We start from the raw sequence: 19,594 nt of genomic DNA, 5'->3' as shown, positions 1-19,594 counted from the left end.
TATTCCTATCACTCTCCATTGGCCTCTGCCTCTGCCTCTTAAATTAAGAGGATCCCTCTCCCTGGACCCATCCTCTTCTACTACTCTCTTCAGTGCCTCAGCATATGACACCTTCTGTACTACTCCTATCCTGGGAACCTCAACCTGCTTTTCTCTCACCTGACACCTCTGATCTCCAGCACCATGGGTACCCCTACAGTTAACACACACACACACAACTTTTTCCACCGATACTACACAATCCTTTGTCTCATGTCCTCCTGCACACTTCTCACATCTCGGAACCTCCCTCCTACACACTGCTAGCACATGACCATAAGCTTGCCACCTAAAACACCTTAATGGATTCAGGACAAAAAGCTCGCACAGGATAACTGACACATCCTAACTTGACTTGATCTGGTAAAGACTGCATCAAAACCCAGTAGTACAGACAGTGTCTTCTCTGTTTGCCATGCTCTCCACCACGTTTGTGTCGCACGAAACAGCAGACGTCACAGACCTCGGAAATCTTCAATTTCAGTTGATCCTCCTCAACACTTAATGCAACTCCAGTTATCACTCCTTTCAATGGAACCCTGCTCTAGAGAGGAAAGCAAGTCACAGTTCTTGTCCCCAGTTGCGTGGTGTGGTAAGCACGCTCCCTCTGGTTTGCAGAAACGCAAAAAATCACCAAGATTCCACTTAGTTTCACTTTCACCGACCCAACATTTCCCAACCTCTTCTCCACCCAACATGACACCACATATGGATCTGCCAGAAGGCAAGGATCCATTCTCTCCAAAAATCTCACTCCGACTGGGCCAGAATCATCTTTGTCATCACCAGGACGAGGCTCAAACTTTGCGGTCTTTACCACACCTGCCACCGTAGTTAATTCATCCTCACTCTCGTCACATTAACTTTCCTTCTGTAGCTGTTCCTAAGTTCTGTGTGATCCACCTCTCCATATTCACTGAAAGCATGTTTCACTTTTTTCCTGTCCGCCATATTCTCCATTATCAGATATTCCAGAAGGCTTGTGCATTCCCACATTCCATTTTTACTTATAATATGTTCCACTTTTCTTCTTTTTTTCCTGTCCACCATCTTATCCACACCTCATAAGGTGGAAATGACCAGTTGTGAAGTCGTAAATACCAGTTACATGCACATGCTTTGAACTTGTTGAGAAACGCCGATTGGCTAATGGCCAACAAGCTCCGTCGTCAACCATAAACTAAAAGTACAGCTATCATGTTTGTTATTAAATTACAGTGTTCAAAAACCATATTAATATAATGCTTTAAAAAACATTTAACTGCCGAAAATGCTGTTATCGAGGTCATTTCCTGAGTAGGTGACGTCAGAGGTCAGCATGTGATGCTAGTGGGAACTAGTAAACTCATAAATGTCCAACTTGTGATTAACTACAACCAGTTAGCAAGTCAAACATTTCCCAGTTTCCTAGTTCTGACTAGCGCGTGAATACGGCATTAGAGAAATTGGAGCTCAAGGATGATAAACGAGTTTCCCACTAGTAGCTCATTACCAGTTGGAGTGGTGTTCAAGTGGATTTTTCCCAGTCTTATCTGGTAAATACCACCTTCCCACTTCGTTTTGAATACAGGGAAAGTCCAAACTCTGCCCAGGTAGGATAAAAGCAAAGCCTGTCTTTGATATATCACATTATAAAATACACAAAAGTGGTTTAAATTAAAATACATACAGTACCAGTCAAAAGTGTGGACACACCTACCCATTCAAGGATATTTCTTTATATTTTACTATAATAGTTCAGCTATGAAAACTATGAAATAACACATATGGAATCATGTAGTAACCAAACAAGTGTTTAAGATTTTAGATTTCTTAGATTTTAGAGAAAAATATATATTTCAGATTCTTCAAAGTAGCCACCCATTGCCTTGATGACAGCTTTGCACACTCTTGGCATTCTCTCAATCAGCTTCACGAAGAATGCTTTACCAACAGTCTTGAAGGAGTTCCCACATATGCTGAGCACTTGTTGGCTGCTTTTCCTTCACTCTGCCATCCAACTCATCCCAAACCATCTTAATTGGGTTGAGGTCAGGTGATTGTGGAGGCCAAGTCATCTGATGCAGCACTACATCACTCTCCTTTGTGAAATAGCCGTTACACAGCATGGAGGTGTGTTTTGGAACATTTTCCTGTAAAAAAAAAAAATTACAGTCCCACTAAGCGCAAACCAGATGGGATGGCGTATCACTGCAGAATGCTGGGGTAGCCATTCTGGTTAAGAGTTCCAGCAAAGCACCCCCACACCATCACCCCTCCTCATGGAGGGAACCACACATGCAGAGATCATCCGTTCACCTACTCTGTGTCTCACAAATACACAGCGGTTGGAACCAAAAATCTCTAATTTAGACTCATCAGACCAAAGGACAGATTTCCACCGGTCTAATGTCCATTACTCTTGTTTCTTGGTCCAAGCAAGTCTCTTTTTCTTATTGGTGTCCTTAAGTTGTGGTTTCTTTGCAGCAATTCGACCATGAAGGCCTGATTCATGCAGTATCCTCTGAACAGTTGATGTTGAGATGTGTCTGTTACTTGAACTCTATGAAGCATTTATATTGGCTGCAATCTGAGGTGCAGTTAACTCTAATGAACTTATCCTCTGTAGTGGAGGAATCTCTGGGTTTTCCTTTCCTGTGGCGATCCTCATGAGAGCCAATTTCATCATAGCGCTTGATGAAACTTTCAAAGTTCTCAACATTTTCCTAATTGACTGACCTTCATGTCTTAAAGTAATGATGGACTTCTCTTTGCTTATTTGAGCTGTTCTTGCCATAATATGGACTTGGTCTTCTACCAAATAGGGCACTCTTCTGTATACTACCGCTACCTTATCACAACATAACTGATTGGCTCCAACGCATTAAGAAGGAAATAAATTCCACATATTAACTTTTAACAAGGCACGCCGGTTAATTGAAATGCATTCCAGGTGACTACCTCATGAAGCTGGTTGAGAGAATGCCAAGAGTGTGCAAAGCTGTCATCAAGGCAAAGGGTTGCTACTTTGAAGAATCTCAAATGTAAAATATATATATATTTTTTTAAACTTTTTTGTGTTAAACACATTTAGAAAATAGCAAAAATAAAGAAAAACCCTGGAATGAGTAGGTGTGTCCGAACACAACAAAAGTTCCAACCACCGTGTGGTGGTGCTTTGCTGGTGACACTGTCTGTGATTTATTTAGAATTCAAGGCACACTTAACCAGCATGGCTACCACAGCATTCTGCAGCGTTACGCCATCCCATCTGGTTTGCGCTTAGTGGGACTATCATTTGTTTTTCATCAAGACAATGACCCAAAACACACCTCCAGGCTGTGTAAAGGCTATTTGACCAAGGAGGGTGATGGAGTGCTGCATCAGTTGACCTGGGCCCCACAATCACCCGACCTCAACCCAATTGAGATGGTTTGGGATGAGTTGGACCGCAGAGTGAAGGAAAAGCAGCCAACAAGTGCTCAGTATATGTGGGAACTCCTTCAAGACTGTTGGAAAAGCATTCCTCATGAAGCTGGTTGAGAGAATGCCAAGAGTGTGCAAAACTGTCATCAAGGCAATGGATGGCTACATTGAAGAATCTAACATCTAAAATATATTTTGATTTGTTTAACACTTTTATTGTTACTACATGATTCCTATGTATTATTTAATAGTTTTGATGTCTTCACTATTATTCTACAACGTAGAAAATAGTCAAAATAAAGAAGAAGTAGGTGGGTCCAAACTTTTGACTGGTACTGTCATTCAATTTATATATCATAGCAGTGTTGATTAAATAATGTATTTAATATAGATCACATCTGACTTGTCATTAGGGACTATTTACATGGTTGGTCTATCCATTGCATAAAATCCATTGCATGAAATCCAGAGTTGTACTATTAAACATAACAATAAATCATAATAAACTGAGTGAGTGTGGATGGTCTGTGAGACTTTGAGAAGGCATCATGTGAGGTGTATAATCCTTTAAACCCTAGCATGAGCACTAAGCCATGAATACTGAATACCAAATTCAAGTGTAAATGTGAATGGGGATTAACTATGATCCACTCCACACTGTGACAGCCTCACCTCCATAGCATAAGCCTATTAGATCACGTGCTGGAGCAAATCGAATGTGTTGAGTGAACACTGATAAGAACTTGAGAGGAGATGTCGTGCAGCCATCGTGAATGAAAGATGACAGGGGAAAGAAGGGGATCATGTTACTGATTGAGTATGCAGTGAGGAGCAGGACAGGGATATTTGTCTGTTATACTTTTGGGGGACACAACAGCCTTTTGACTTATTTGACACAGAGATAGTTGAAAGGATATTTCAATTTTTTCTCACATACAGTAGGAAAAGCTGTCACTAAACTACTTTCCAGCACACCAGTGTAAACACTTTCAACATCCACAGTATATTTTTCCACTGGATGGCTAGGACGTAAAATCACATAGAGTAGAAGAAGAGCACATGTGGTTAATTCATTTAGAACTGTTATCATCTTGGGTTTTCTGGATTCAACTGGGTGACTCTACAAGTCCCATCCACTTCAGCAGTACCAACAATCCCCAGGGAGATATCCTTAACCCTAATAATCAGAGTTATAGAGGGAGCCTGCTAGGTACAGGCAGGGTGCAGAGGGGGTTTCAATTAGTTGTCCATGGCTATTTGGAGGCCCCGTGATGCTGAGAGAAAATGGCTGGGGACCCAATTCATCATCCTGACTGGCTTAATGTTAAGGACATTTTCATTACCAGTCCCGTGTGTCCCAGTCAGACACAACCATGGTATAAATGTGACTGATGGGGAAGGTGCAGGGTGGGGTCGGCTGTCGCCTCTCTTTAAAGTCACCCCCTATTGGCCCGTTACAGATCTCAGCTCAGACATAATAGGCCCCCTGACCTTTCTGTTGTCTCTAATTAACCCCTAACCCCCTCCCTCCCTGACTCGCCCACCAATCCCCAGACAGGGATAATAGATGCGTTTTGCAGTGCCACCGTAACTCTCAGCCTCTCAGAGGTGTTATTTAATACTGAAAACCACTGAGGGCAACAAAGTAAAATGGCTGAGTATATGTGTTTCACTGGGGCTGCCTGACCAATAAATACATGTAACATATTTTATGCCGTTGCGTGTGGGGGACGATGGTGGTTGTCTTCAATCATTTGAAACATAATATTACTAAAGTTGTTGTCTAGGTGCCATAGAGAATTGAGAATATTATCAAACATAAACTAAATTAATGAAACGCCTTATTTGAAATTCCACCTATGCACATCTGTGCCAAGAAAAGTCTGTGTTTTTGAAAAAATGTTTGCATGTTCCAGCATGTCCCCAGGGCTCACAGAGTGGATCAGGAATAACCCATAAGGGCTCGACATATTGTCTCTCTCTGTGCCTGACTGACATTCTGTGAGTCCATGAACATCTGTACTGTGTTGTGTTCAGAAGACAAGCCAGGAATGAATAGAGAAACGTGCAAGTACCTCCCTCAGAAAGTTTATTGACATTTACAGCAACAATGAAATACCAACTATCACATTTGTGGTATTGCCTAATGAACCAGAGTAATAATGGAATGTAAAATTCTCCAAAGTTGCATGATTAGACATTCCGTGAGGTTTTTAAGAAGCAAGGTATGCAGGCACACAGGGACACACAGTGCCTTCTATCATTCTAAATAAATGAGAAAGAAACACAGGATGGGAAAGAATATATACTGAAACTTTAGAAACAGAGGGTAGTTATTTGTGGTTCCAAGTCTACTAATTCATCATTGTCGAGGAAAATTATTGCGACTATAGGCAAAATGCTAATGTCATTTAGCTGGCAACACAGAAGCACCAACACCAGCATGTGTGTGGCATCTTGAATGATAATGACAAAGCATTCCGTATCCCTTGTGAGCAAGTCTGTGGAACGCTGATTACAGATTGGCCAGTGTGTCCTCACCCCTATCAGGACCAGGATTCTAATGCTAATCACTGTTGGCTCCCATTGAAATATAATGTTTTCCATGTAGCTTTAAAGCACGGAAATAAAATGGAATACACCAGTTACACTATTGTACAGAGCTCTGTGTGTTTTGTCATTTTTATCCCTACTGCATTTTGTATCACTTACTCACTGCCAATTTTAACCAATTGCACCATCTACTGGCCCCATAATAGAACTAGCCTGTTTTTGTGATGAACCAGTCACTGGCCAGACCTTTCAAGTTGAATGTATATGCTCAGATTCTAACAGGAGGAAAGTTAAGAGAATATACGAGGAGTGCTATATGATGATGTTTATTCACGTCTATAGTATATTTACCAGTCATCATACAGGTATCATCAGTTCACTCTCAATTTGAAATGCCCTACATGGGATTCATCATCAATTACAAACTGTGAGACATTCCATAAATATCAGACAGCAGACACTTTATTTTCATTCAGGAGAAACATGTCGGAGCCGAGCCCAGTGATGCTCAGCCCAGTGATGCTCAGCTGCACATCTAATATAGGTTAATTGAAAGGAGGGAGATTCAGTGCATCTGTTCTCATTGGCTGGCTGTGTGCAGCTCCTCTGTAGCACAAAATGTCTGTATTAATCAGCAGCCATCTCTTAAACAGCGGCCATGGCTATCAGTGAGGTGAGTCCATTGCTATTCAGGACCGAACAGATGATAAATCATTTGTACATAATTAGTGCTCAGCAAGGTTACAACTGACACAGATTTTCATCTTAATTAGGTGGGAGATTTGTTCCATTAATTTAATTTGGTGCGCATGAGCGGGTTAGTGCCTAACTAAGTTAATCTTACACCTGTCAGTGTGGGCGAAAAGAGGGCCTTGGATGACGGGTAAACGAAAATTCTTCTTCTATGAACTGGCTTGTTTCATATGTATGCTACCATTGTGAATGTCGTCTGTTTTCAGTACTGTTTCACAGTAAGCCATAATAGTCTAATCACCCTAAGAAAAACATGTAGCCTATTTTGTTATTCTGTTATAAGTAACTTGCGACATGGCTCCAATTTATAAGAAAAACCTTTGGCCCAAAACCCTGTTTTGAGATGGCTGCAGTCCGTACACCTCTTGTCAGGTGATGTACTGTTGTAAGCGTGTTATGTTTGAGTGAGAGACACTGCCTGTAATGGTCTCAGCCGGGTGGGCATGGGTAAGTCCAAGGACTTGGTTTCTTTTCATTGTTGAGGAGGCAGGGGAGTAGAGTGTATGAAGCTGTAGTAATTACCTGACAGAAGCAGTTAGTTAGAGAGAGAGAGAGAGAGAGAGAGAGAGAGAGAGAGAGAGAGAGAGAGAGAGAGAGAGAGAGAGAGAGAGAGAGAGAGAGAGAGAGAGAGAGAGAGAGAGAGAGAGAGAGAGAGAGAGAGAGAGAGAGAGAGAGAGAGAGAGAGAGAGAGAGAGAGAGAGAGAGAGAGAGAGAGAGAGAGAGACTAGAACAGAGCAGCACCCGGTATCACCCTACTAGAATCCGAAGTCAAATGTCTACTGTTTGCTGATGATCTGGTGCTTCTGTCACCAACCAAGGAGGGCCTACAGCAGCACCTAGATCTTCTGCACAGATTCTGTCAGACCTGGGCCCTGACAGTAAATCTCAGTAAGACCAAAATAATGGTGTTCCAAAAAAGGTCCAGTCACCAGGACCACAAATTCCATCTAGACACCGTTGCCCTAGAGCACACAAAAAACTATACATACCTCGGCCTAAACATCAGCACCACAGGTAACTTCCACAAAGCTGTGAACGATCTGAGAGACAAGGCAAGAAGGGCCTTCTATGCCATCAAAAGGAACATAAATTTCAACATACCAATTAGGATCTGGCTAAAAATACTTGAATCAGTCATAGAGCCCATTGCCCTTTATGGTTGTGAGGTCTGGGGTCCGCTCACCAACCAAGATTTCACAAAATGGGACAAACACCAAATTGAGACTCTGCATGCAGAATTCTGCAAAAATATCCTCCGTGTACAACGTAGAACACCAAATAATGCATGCAGAGCAGAATTAGGCCGATACCCACTAATTATCAAAATCCAGAAAAGAGCCGTTAAATTCTACAACCACCTAAAAGGAAGCGATTCCCAAACCTTCCATAACAAAGCCATCACCTACAGAGAGATGAACCTGGAGAAGAGTCCCCTAAGCAAGCTGGTCCTAGGGCTCTGTTCACAAACACAAACACACCCCACAGAGCCCCAGGACAACAGCACAATTAGACCCAACCAAATCATGAGAAAACAAAAAGATAATTACTTGACACATTGGAAAGAATTAACAAAAAAACAGAGCAAACTAGAATGCTATTTGGCCCTAAACAGAGAGTACACAGTGGCAGAATACCTGACCACTGTGACTGACCCAAACTTAAGGAAAGCTTTGACTATGTACAGACTCAGTGAGCATAGCCTTGCTATTGAGAAAGGCCGCCGTAGGCAGACATGGCTCTCAAGAGAAGACAGGCTATGTGCACACTGCCCACAAAATGAGGTGGAAACTGAGCTGCACTTCCTAACCTCCTGCCCAATGTATGACCATATTAGAGAGACATATTTCCCTCAGATTACACAGATCCACAAAGAATTTGAAAACAAATCCAATTTTGATAAACTCCCATATCTACTGGGAGAAATTCCACAGTGTGCCATCACAGCAGCAAGATTTGTGACCTGTTGCCACAAGAAAAGGGCAACCAGTGAAGAACAAACACCATTGTAAATACAACCCATATTTATGCTTATTTATTTTAACTTGTGTGCTTTAACCATTTGTACATTGTTACAACACTGTATATATATAATATAACATTTGTAATGTCTTTATTGTTTTGAAACTTCTGTATGTGTAATGTTTACTGTTAATTTGTATTGTTTATTTCACTTTTGTATAATATCTACCTCACTTGCTTTGGCAATGTTAACACATGTTTCCCATGCCAATAAAGCCCCTTGAATTGAATTGAATTGAATTGAGAGAGAGAGAGAGAGAGAGAGAGAGAGAGAGAGAGAGAGAGAGAGAGAGAGAGAGAGAGAGAGAGAGAGAGAGAGAGAGAGAGAGAGAGAGAGAGAGAAAGAGAGAGAGAGAGAGAGAGAGAGAGAGAGAGAGAGAGAGAGAGAGAGAGAGAGAGAGAGAGAGAGAGAGAGAGAGAGAATGACTGATTTAGGAACTGTGGGTCTCTAATGGAATCCTCCACCTGGGCGCTTAACCTGACAACTGTTACCTGAACTGATGCATAGACCATTATGGGAGCCTCCACTTTAATAGAGTGTCCATCATGTGAAATACAGAGATGTCGGGTGCCAAAGGACTCACACCTATTTGAAGGTGTAACCCGCTCTGTAATGGTGTTCTTTTAGACAATGGTGAATCTATTCTTTGTAACAAAAAGCATACTTGAGACAGAGGCAAATGGGAATTCGAACACAGGTTTTTAAATGTGAGTGTTGTAGTGTTCTCTTTCTCTCTTTCTCTCTCTCTCTCACACACACACACACACACACACACACACACACACACACACACACACACACACACACACACACACACACACACACACACACACACACACACACACACACACACACACACACACACACACACACACACACACACACACTAATCTCAGGTTGTATGATTTTGTTGTCTCCAAGAAGATTGACAACCCTGTTCAAGTGAAAGATACTGATGTTGAAAGGATTCAGACCTAGATCTTCATCTTGTGCACGAGAAGACTTTCCCATGGAATCTTTAGTGGCATTAGCTCCCTCCACTGGACAAAAGTGGTATTGCAACTTTTAGAACAGTTGCATCGCTTCAAATGCACCATTTGTGTTACCTCAATACTCACTTTATCAACTCTCTCATCACTCTACTGTGGCCGTGGTACAGTCGATATTTAGCTGAGGTTACCCCACTTGTTGTATAGAAATCGTAAACACAATTTCTCACGGAATGACCAAAGTCATATGCTTCGTCATGTGACTACACACCACATCAGTCCAACATGGCGGCCACGTCTGTTTTCCAGAGAGTGAGAACAGGGTCGAAAATAGGAGCTCAATATGATCAAGAAGGAAATCTTATTCAGGTAACATAATTAAATGTTACGCTGTAGTCTTTCGTTTTTCCAAATATGGTGCGGTTTGTGTCATAACAATACAACATTGCAAGGTAAACATGGCTGGGTTTGCCAGTTAGCTACGTTAGCTAGCTCACCGTTTGCTATATAAACCAACTGATGTTAGCAACTTTGGCTTGCAGGTTGAAACACGGGAGGACGAGGAGCAGAGTGTCAAGCTAGCAGAAATCCTGGAACTTCTGCTTGCTGCTGGATACTTTAGAGCCCGAATCAAAGGACTGGGACCTTTTGATAAGGTGAGTACTAACAACTTACGTAGGGGTGGCCAAGGCCAACACTCCTCCTTGTTAGCTGCAGACTCCTTTCGATTCCCGGTATATCATCTCCTTGCTACCCTGTAAATGACACATCCATATTTCTTAGTCCACTTCCCTGAACCATATATTGTAATAGGTGGTTGGAGGGATGACATGGTGCATTACAACATGTAACTTCGACATTGATGTGGATCTACTGTTCCAGGAAAATTCAACTATTGGACAGAAAATGTAAGTAGTTCACAGCCAGCATTATTGTGTTTACTGTTAGTGATGTTGCTGGACCAGTGTAACTGATGTATATTGACCTTGTGTTTCTCATTGCAGAGCTCTCACAGAGAAAATAGTGTCTGTTCTACCCAAAATGAAGTGCCCTCACCGCCTGGAGCCCCATCAGATCCAAGGGCTGGATTTCATCCATATATTTCCAGTGATACAGGTGTGCATTCCTAGACAGAGTTTTGTAGTAGAGTACTGCACTTAGTTTGTGATCTCATGTCTGATTCATTGCCTGTGTTGTATGGTATTCAGTGGCTGGTGAAGAGAGCCATAGAGACGAGGGAGGAGATGGGAGACTATGTGAGGGCCTACTCTGTCTCTCAGTTCCAGAAGACACACAGCTTTCCTGAGGTGAGCACTGTTATAGTAGGGTGGCTCCATGGCAGGGCTATTAAACTCCAGCGCTACTCATTACATGTCTAAGTGCAACGTTCTGAACGTTTCACTGAATAAACCCGTCTTATGCACCCTGTCTGTATTGTCCCTCCATCCTAGGATGAAGACTTCCTGCAGAGAAAGGAGAAGGCTGTGAAAGCAGTCCTAGATGTATCGGTGAGTGACTCGCTGACACGTAATTTCTGGGTCAAATTATCCCATGTCCCTTCACAATACAGGCCCCCCTTGTTATAGTATAAAAACATTAAAATCACACATACAGCATTTGTTTTTCTCCTATGGTATTGACAGGAAGTGTATAAACCTCAGAGAAAGTACAAGAGACAGGTTGAAGCAGGAGAGCTGCTGGATGAAGAGTCCAGGGTTCACTCCACCTTGCTGGAGTATGGAAGGTAGGCTACCTCACTCTTTCTTTCTCGCTCTCTTTCTCCGTATTCAGTTCTTCATATCCAACTTTCTCCACAGTTCATGTCATTTTCACATTGATTATCAGAACCAATGTGATCTCATCCCATTTGATAATTGTGTTCCTTCCATTTTCCTATCCTTTTCCTGCTTATCATCCATCCTTGTATTAGAATGTCAGATTACCTTCTGTAAGTATGTAAATGGATTCGTTCACTGCAGGGAGTGCTTTTCACATGAATGCTTGTTATGTGTGTTTGAATACAGAAGAGAGTACAAAACACTTAAAATAAGCATGTAGTCTGTGTGTGTGTGCGCGCATGCATGCATGCATGCATGTGTTAATGTGTTCCTTATAATGTACCAGTATATTAACAGTGATTTAATATAAGCACCTATTTCTCCTTGATTTTAGACGATATGGATTCAGCAAGCAGACAAAACAGAACAAGGTGAGCCTCATTGAAATCGCATCAAGTTACAAAAATCTCTTTCATCCTTGACGTGAAGTTAATTGTAGAATTCTATGAATTGAAAGCCTAACACTACAGCCTTCTACAGAAAGATACATACAGGGACAGTAGGTTGATCATTACAGGGATGGAGACTGGTGGATTATAGGTGTTCTGTCAACTGTAGCTGTAGTAGAAAGTGAAACCTTCATAATGACAGATGGTTTCCCCCTGTTCCTTACAGACAGAGGATCGGAAAGCCTCGTTGACCCCGGGCTCTCAGGCCACTCCCCAAGGGATGACAGAGGTGTCGCAGGAGGAGGAGGACCTGCAGGCAGCAGAGGAGGTGAGGTCACGTCCCACGTGTATCGCTCTAAACCCAACCGTAGCCACATGTCCAATACTTCATGAATGCATCCCTCTGTATGATGATGTCCTGTCATATTTCCTCTCAGATGCGCATCAAAACACTGATGACCAGCATGGCTGCCATGGCGACTGAGGAGGTAGGCACGACTTTAGTTCTTCTCTTTGCCTGCGCCTTTACTGTGTGGTTGATTTGTGTCAAGGTTTTTTATTTAATGTGCGACATCAATATATTGTGGTCATGTGTGGCTGTTGGTAGAGCATTGCGCTTGCAACGCCAAGGGTTGTGGGTTAAATTCCCATTCAGGCCACCCATAATCATGCATGACTAAGTCTCTTTGGATAAAACGTCTGCTTTATGCCATATATTATTGCATTGTGTTTGCCTGCAGGGGAGGCTAACAGCTAGCACCGTGGGCCAGATAGTTGGGCTACAGTCTGAGGAGATTAAACAGATAGCATCTGAGTACGCTGAGAAGGTAAGCGACTCTCACATCAGGGCTCACTTAAATGGTTAACTGCAATCAACAGGTTTCTGTCATATTTTAAAGGATAAGTCAATGCCACATTGTGTAGTTAATTTGTTCCCACACACGCATTTCCAGCAGTCAGAGCTGTCTGCAGAGGATCGTCCAGAGCGGTACGGGCCAGTCCAGCAACACCGAAGGATGGTGACCTCTCTAAACAAACAGATCCAACAGAAAACCAAGCAGTTGGAGGAGGTGAGGACTGGACTCTGAACTTTACTGTACTTTATTGTGAAATAGCCATGTATTTCTCTCATGGAAGGCTCTTTCTTTTGCTCTTTCTTGCTCTTTTATTGACAGAAGTAAAAAAAAAGTATGTATTTTGTGTATTTTCAGCTACAAGCCAAGCGCTTGGAGGTAAAATCAGGGTGTGAGCAGGCTAAGAGCAAACTGATGGAGGCCACAGAGCAGACAGAGAGACTGGAGAAAGAGCTGAGTGCCCTGGAAGAGGCTGAGGGCCAGGCTGATACTGGGTGAGTACTGCACATGCAGGCCAACCATTGGGCATTCATTCAGAGGTTGTTAGTATAGAAAAACCCTGAAATTATAAATGTGCTTTGGACATTTCTCATCCTCCCTGTGTGTACCACAGTCTGTTGGAGAAGCTGAGGGCTCTGGTAGGCATGAATGAGAACCTAAAGCACCAGGAGCAGGAATTCCGAACACACTGTAGAGTGAGTCTGCACACTTTCCCTAATACGTCATAATAGTCCATATGACTTGTTAGACATACTTCATAGATGTACAGTTGAAGTCGGAAGTTTACATACACTTAGGTTGGAGTCATTAAAACTCGTTTTTCAACCACTCCACAAATTTCTTGTTAACAAACTATAGTTTTGGCAAGTCTGTTCCAGAAAATGATGTTATGGCTTTAGAAGCTTCTGATAGGCTAATTGACATCATTTGAGTCAATTGGAGGTGTACCTGTGGATGTATTTCAAGGCCTACCTTCAAACTCAGTGCGTCTTTGCTTGACACCATGGGAAAATCAAAAGAAATCAGCCAAGACCTCAGAAAACAAATTGTAGACCTCTGGTTCATCCTTGGGAGCAATTTTCAAAAGCCTGAAGGTACCACGTTCATCTGTACAAACAATAGTACTCAAGTATAAACACCATGGGACCACGCAGCCATCATACCACTCAGGAAGGAGACGCGTTCTGTCTCCTAGAGATGAATGTACGTTGGTGCAAAAAGTGCAAATCAATCCCAGAACAACAGCAAAGGACCTTGTGAAGATGCTGGAGGAAACCGGTACAAAAGTATCGATATCCACAGTAAAACGAGTCCTATATTGACATAACCTGAAAGACAGCTCAGCAAGGAAGAACCCACTGCTCCAAAACCGCGCTTGAAAAATCCAGACTACGGTTTGCAACTGCACATGGGGACAAAGATCGTACTTTTTGGAGAAATGTCCTCTGGTCTGTTGAAACAAAAATAGACTGTTTGGCCATAATGACCATCGTTATGTTTGGAGGAAAAAGGGGGAGGCTTGCAAGCCGAAGAACACCATCCCAACCGTGAAGCACGGGGTTGGCAGCATCATGGTGTGTCATGGTGTGGGGGTGCTTTGCTGCAGGAGGGACTGGTGCACTTCACAAAATAGATGGCACCATGAGGAAGGAAAATGATGTGGATATATTGAAGCAACATCAGTCAGGAAGTTAAAGCTTGGTCGCAAATGGGTCTTCCAAATGGATAATGACCCAAAGCATTCTTCCAAAGTTGTGGCAAAATGGGTTAAGAACAACAAAGCCAAGGTATTGGAGTGGCCATCACAAAGCCCTGACCTCAATCCCATAAAAAATTTGTGGGCAGAACAGAAAAAGCGTGTGTGAGCAAGGAGGCCTACAAACCTGACTCAGTTACACCAGCTCTGTCAGGAGGATGTATGTGAACTTCCGACTTCAACTGTATTTGATATATTTCACAAATTTTCTGGTAAGAGCACCACAAATAATATGGAGTGCTATTTGATTCCAGGAGGAGATGGTTCGCCTGCAGCAGAACATTGAGAACCTGAAGATTGAGTCAGGAGATGATACGGAGGATGAGAAGGTAGCACACTGTCCCTGAGAGGAGCCCTCCCAAGACCAGCTAACTCTTCTTTGTCTATGTGTAACTCTCTCTCTCTCTCTCTCTGTCTCTCAGGAGAGGAGTCAGCTAATAGAAAAGCAGTACAACACAGACAGAGAGAAGCTACAGAAAATCAGACTACTGATGGTAAAATCTCCAACACACACTGCTGGAGCAGGATTAATTAATGCTTATTCAGTTTGAATTGAGTTAGGCATTTTGTTTGGATCATGCAAATAGTGGTCCTCTTACCACTTCCATGACCTGAGGTCTACTCTCTGATAGGCTCGTAGGAACCGTGAGATTGCCGTCCTGCAGAGGAAGATAGACGAGGTGCCGAGCAGGGCAGAACTGACCCAGTATCAGAAAAGGTTCATTGAGCTCTATGGCCAAGGTGGGTGTCTTTGCCTCATCCTCTGTTTTTGGCATATTGTTTAACAAATTCTTGCATCAAACGCAGTTATAGACAGTGTACAAAACATTAGGAACACCTTCATAGTATTGAGTTGCACCTCTTTTGCCCTCGAAACAGCTTAAATTCGCCAGGGCATGGACTTTAGACAAGGTGTCAAAACCGATCCACAGGGGATGCTGGCCCATGTTGACTCTAATGCTTCCCACGGTAGCTTCAAGTTGGCTTGATGTCTTTTGGGTATACACAGGAAACTGTTGAGCGTGAAAACCCAGCAGCGTTTCAGTTTTTGACACACTCAAACCGGTGCGCCTGGCACCTACTACCATACCTTGCTCATAGGCACTTAAATCTTTTGTCTTGCCCATTCATCCTCGCAATGGCACACATACACAATCCATGTCTCAATTGTCTCTAGGCATATATACAGTGGGGCAAAAAAGTATTGTCAGCCACCAATTGTGCAAGTTCTCCCACTTAAAAAGATGAGAGAGGCCTGTAATTTTCATCATAGGTACACTTCAACTATGACAGACAAAATGAGAAAAAAAAATCCAGAAAATCACATTGTAGGATTTTAATTAATTTATTTGCAAATTATGGTGGAAAATAAGTATTTGGTCAATAACAAAAGTTTATCTAAATACTTTGTTATATACCCTTTGTTGGCAATGATAGAGGTCAAACGTTTTCTGTAAGTCTTCACAAGGTTTTCACACTGTTGCTGGTATTTTGGCCCATTCCTCCATGCAGATCTCCTCTAGAGCAGTGATGTTTTGGGGCTGTTGCTGGGCAACACGGACTTTCAACTCCCTCCAAAGATTTTCTATGGGGTTGAGATCTGGAGACTGGCTAGGCCACTCCAGGACCTTGAAATGCTTCTTACGAAGCCACTCCTTCGTTGCCCTGGCGGTGTGTTTGGGATCATTGTCATGCTGAAAGACCCAGCCACGTTTCATCTTCAATGCCCTTGCTGATGGAAGGAGGTTTTCACTCAAAATCTCACGATACATGGCCCCATTCATTCTGTCCTTTACACGGATCAGTCGTCCTGGTCCCTTTGCAGAAAAACAGCCCCAAAGCATGATGTTTCCACCCCCATGCTTCACAGTAGGTATGGTGTTCTTTGGATGCAACTCAGCATTCTTTGTCCTCCAAACACGACGAGTTGAGTTTTTACCAAAAAGTTATATTTTAGTTTCATCTGACCATATGACATTCTCCCAATCTTCTTCTGGATCATCCAAATGCTCTCTAGTAAACTTCAGACGGGCCTGGACATGTACTGGCTTAAGCAGGGGGACACGTCTGGCACTGCAGGATTTGAGTCCCTGGCGGCGTAGTGTGTTACTGATGGTAGGCTTTGTTACTTTGGTCCCAGCTCTCTGCAGGTCATTCACTAGGTCCCCCGTGTGGTTCTGGGATTTTTGCTCACCGTTCTTGTGATCATTTTGACCCCACGGGGTGAGATCTTGCGTGGAGCCCCAGATCGAGGGAGATTATCAGTGGTCTTGTATGTCTTCCATTTCCTAATAATTGCTCCCACAGTTGATTTCTTCAAACCAAGCTGCTTACCTATTGCAGATTCAGTCTTCCCAGCCTGGTGCAGGTCTACAATTTTGTTTCTGGTGTCTTTTGACAGCTCTTTGGTCTTGGCCATAGTGGAGCTTGGAGTGTGACTGTTTGAGGTTGTGGATGGGTGTCTTTTATACTGATAACAAGTTCAAACAGGTGCCATTAATACAGGTAACGAGTGGAGGACAGAGGAGCCTCTTAAAGAAGAAGTTACAGGTCTGTGAGAGCCAGAAATCTTGCTTGTTTGTAGGTGACCAAATACTTATTTTCCACCATAATTTGCAAATAAATTCATAAAAAATCCTACAATGTGATTTTCTGGATTTTTTTTTCTAATTTTGTCTGTCATAGTTGAAGTGTACCTATGATGAAAATTACAGGCCTCTCATCTTTTTAAGTGGGAGAACTTGCACAATTGGTGGCTGACTAAATACTTTTTTGCCCCACTGTAATAATTATTTAACCTGCCTCCTCCCCTTCATCTATAAGAGACCATAGCTTTCACCTGGATTCACCTGGTCAGTCTGTCATGTTTTATACACTGTGTATATCTTTTGTGTTTTCAAGTTTATTTGTCATATGGACAGGATACACATAGTATACACAGTCCAACTAAATGCTTGCTTGCAGGTTCCCTCTCGTTAATGTGACAACAATGAGAAATAATAAAAGATAAGAATAAAACTTACTAAGTAAATGAGCTCAGTAGAATATAATACATTTTTTGCATAAGTATAAATATAGGAAGGCACTCATCAATTTACAGTACAATATTTGCATGTATCGGGGAAGGGTGACTGGAGGGCAAGTGTTTAAATGGTGCAGTATTTAGCAATAATAAATAAGTCTAGTAGCAGCAGTCATGATGTGTATGTACCATGAATGTATATGTGTGGTTGCATGTGTGCTAAGGGGCAGAGAATCAGTGCAGGTGGTCAGTCCAGTTCAAGGGTTCAGCAGTGTGATGGCTTGTGGATAGAAACTGTCTCTGTGCCTGTTGGTTCGAGACCCGATTCCGTCTGCCCTGCGGTAAGGGAGTGAACAGTCCGTAGCTGGGGTGTGTGGGTTCCTTAATGATGCTGTGTTAATAATGTTTGCTTTTTCGTCCTTTAGTTTCAGCAACACATAAAGAGACCAAACAGTTCTTTACCTTGTATAACACATTAGATGACAAGAAGGTTTACTTGGAGAAGGAGGTAAGAGAAGAGGGCAAACTATCTCAATCAATTGATTGAGAGCCATTGCAGTTGAAATCAGCGGTTTACTCATCATAGTCATCCTCCTCTGTCTTGATCTGTTTCTTTAGGTGAACTTGCTGAATTCCATCCATGACAACTTCCAACAGTAAGTATTGTCACAATTAACCCTCTCTAAACCTATCCTGCATTTGGTATTATGGGTAATGGAGTCCAGCAGATTTACTTCCTGTCCAAGCTGTGGTTTTCTGTCTTGCTCAGGGCGATGGCGTCTTCGGGGGCCAAGGAACAGTTCTTGAGACAGATGGAGCAGATAGTCGAGGGAATCAAACAAAGCCGCATCAAGGTAACCATCTATTATTATCTTTACTGTCTACTGCGTAATGACAGCTTTCACTGAGCATGCCAGGTGCTCACCCCCTGGCCCTAGTGACACATAAATTAGACAGCGATGTGGAAGTGGAAAAAAATTAAGCAGAGCATATTGGTAATGTGATGTGTGTACAGATGGAGAAGAAGAAGCAGGAGAACAAGATGAGGAGAGACCAGCTGAACGATGAGTACCTCGAGCTGCTGGATAAACAGAGGCTCTACTTCAAAACTGTCAAGGACTTCAAAGAGGTGAGGCCTGAGAGAAAACAGTGTGCTGGGTCTGTACAGTAAAACATAAAGGATCTAGTTAACTGTTTTATGAATGTATTTTATTGTAGTCTCCCAGAGCTGAATATTGTTTTCTAAACTGTTAAAGAAGAGAATCACTGAGGTTGTTTACTGATCCAATACTCTTTCTTACAGGAGTGTCGGAAGAATGAAATGCTGCTATCCAAGCTGAGAACCAAGGGTGCTTCGTAACTCAAATAATCTCTTATTGTTTATAAAAACTAATCTCAAAACAAATCTCATCAGTCAATGACTTTGTCTTGCTGTCTGCATTATGTATTCTCCTCTATTGGAGGTCATCATTGTTTTGTCTTATTCTGCCTATTGTGCTTTGAGATTCCACGTTTATTTGCAGCATGTGGTTAGGGATGTCACTCGTAGCAAAGCAGAGGGATTCTTGAGAGAGGGACATTAACTGCCCTGTGCACTGTGACATGAGGAATGTTCGCTCTACTTATGTGCCAATTACCTGTGCCCGGCCCCTGTGGCATTAGCCATTGCAGTAGACCTAATGTTGTAGATAGGTACTCTGTGAAATCCCAAGTGTGCAATTGGCACTAACGTGCAGGGCTATCTGTACAGTTGTATTCATTAGCTTTCTCAGATGTTGATTGAGTGTAACAGTGCAGAATGAGGCATGGTTGACACTGTTACTAAACTACAGCATTTCAAATTAATAAATGCTATGCAGAAATATGGTTCACTTTTATGCTGACAATTTTTTCAACCAAAATCAAATGTTTTACCTATGTCTTATTCTCTTGTCTATCCTTTCCAACAGTTTATTATCAAGTTGGCACTTCCAACT

General features: G+C 42.4%; 1 protein-coding gene across 1 annotated transcript; it reads left to right on the top strand.

The window, feature by feature from the left end:
- Positions 1 to 10,010: 10,010 nt before the first annotated feature.
- Positions 10,011 to 19,493, top strand: ccdc93 (coiled-coil domain containing 93). The gene is made up of 22 exons (XM_039014389.1): positions 10,011 to 10,128; positions 10,302 to 10,415; positions 10,573 to 10,667; positions 10,764 to 10,875; positions 10,968 to 11,066; positions 11,211 to 11,267; positions 11,403 to 11,503; positions 11,932 to 11,968; positions 12,213 to 12,314; positions 12,424 to 12,474; positions 12,727 to 12,813; positions 12,940 to 13,056; positions 13,198 to 13,334; positions 13,454 to 13,535; positions 14,851 to 14,925; positions 15,019 to 15,090; positions 15,229 to 15,337; positions 18,044 to 18,126; positions 18,237 to 18,274; positions 18,388 to 18,472; positions 18,634 to 18,747; positions 18,922 to 19,493. The coding sequence occupies exons 1-22, from the start codon at positions 10,045 to 10,047 to the stop codon at positions 18,976 to 18,978; spliced, it is 1,908 nt and encodes a 635-aa protein (XP_038870317.1). The 5' UTR covers positions 10,011 to 10,044; the 3' UTR covers positions 18,979 to 19,493.
- Positions 19,494 to 19,594: the final 101 nt, after the last annotated feature.

The sequence above is a fragment of the Salvelinus namaycush genome, chromosome 19, assembly GCF_016432855.1.
Source record: "Salvelinus namaycush isolate Seneca chromosome 19, SaNama_1.0, whole genome shotgun sequence".
NCBI classification, from domain to species: domain Eukaryota; kingdom Metazoa; phylum Chordata; class Actinopteri; order Salmoniformes; family Salmonidae; genus Salvelinus; species Salvelinus namaycush.
The sequence above is the reverse complement of the archived record's forward strand: the minus strand, read 5'-3'. Positions and strand labels throughout refer to the sequence as shown.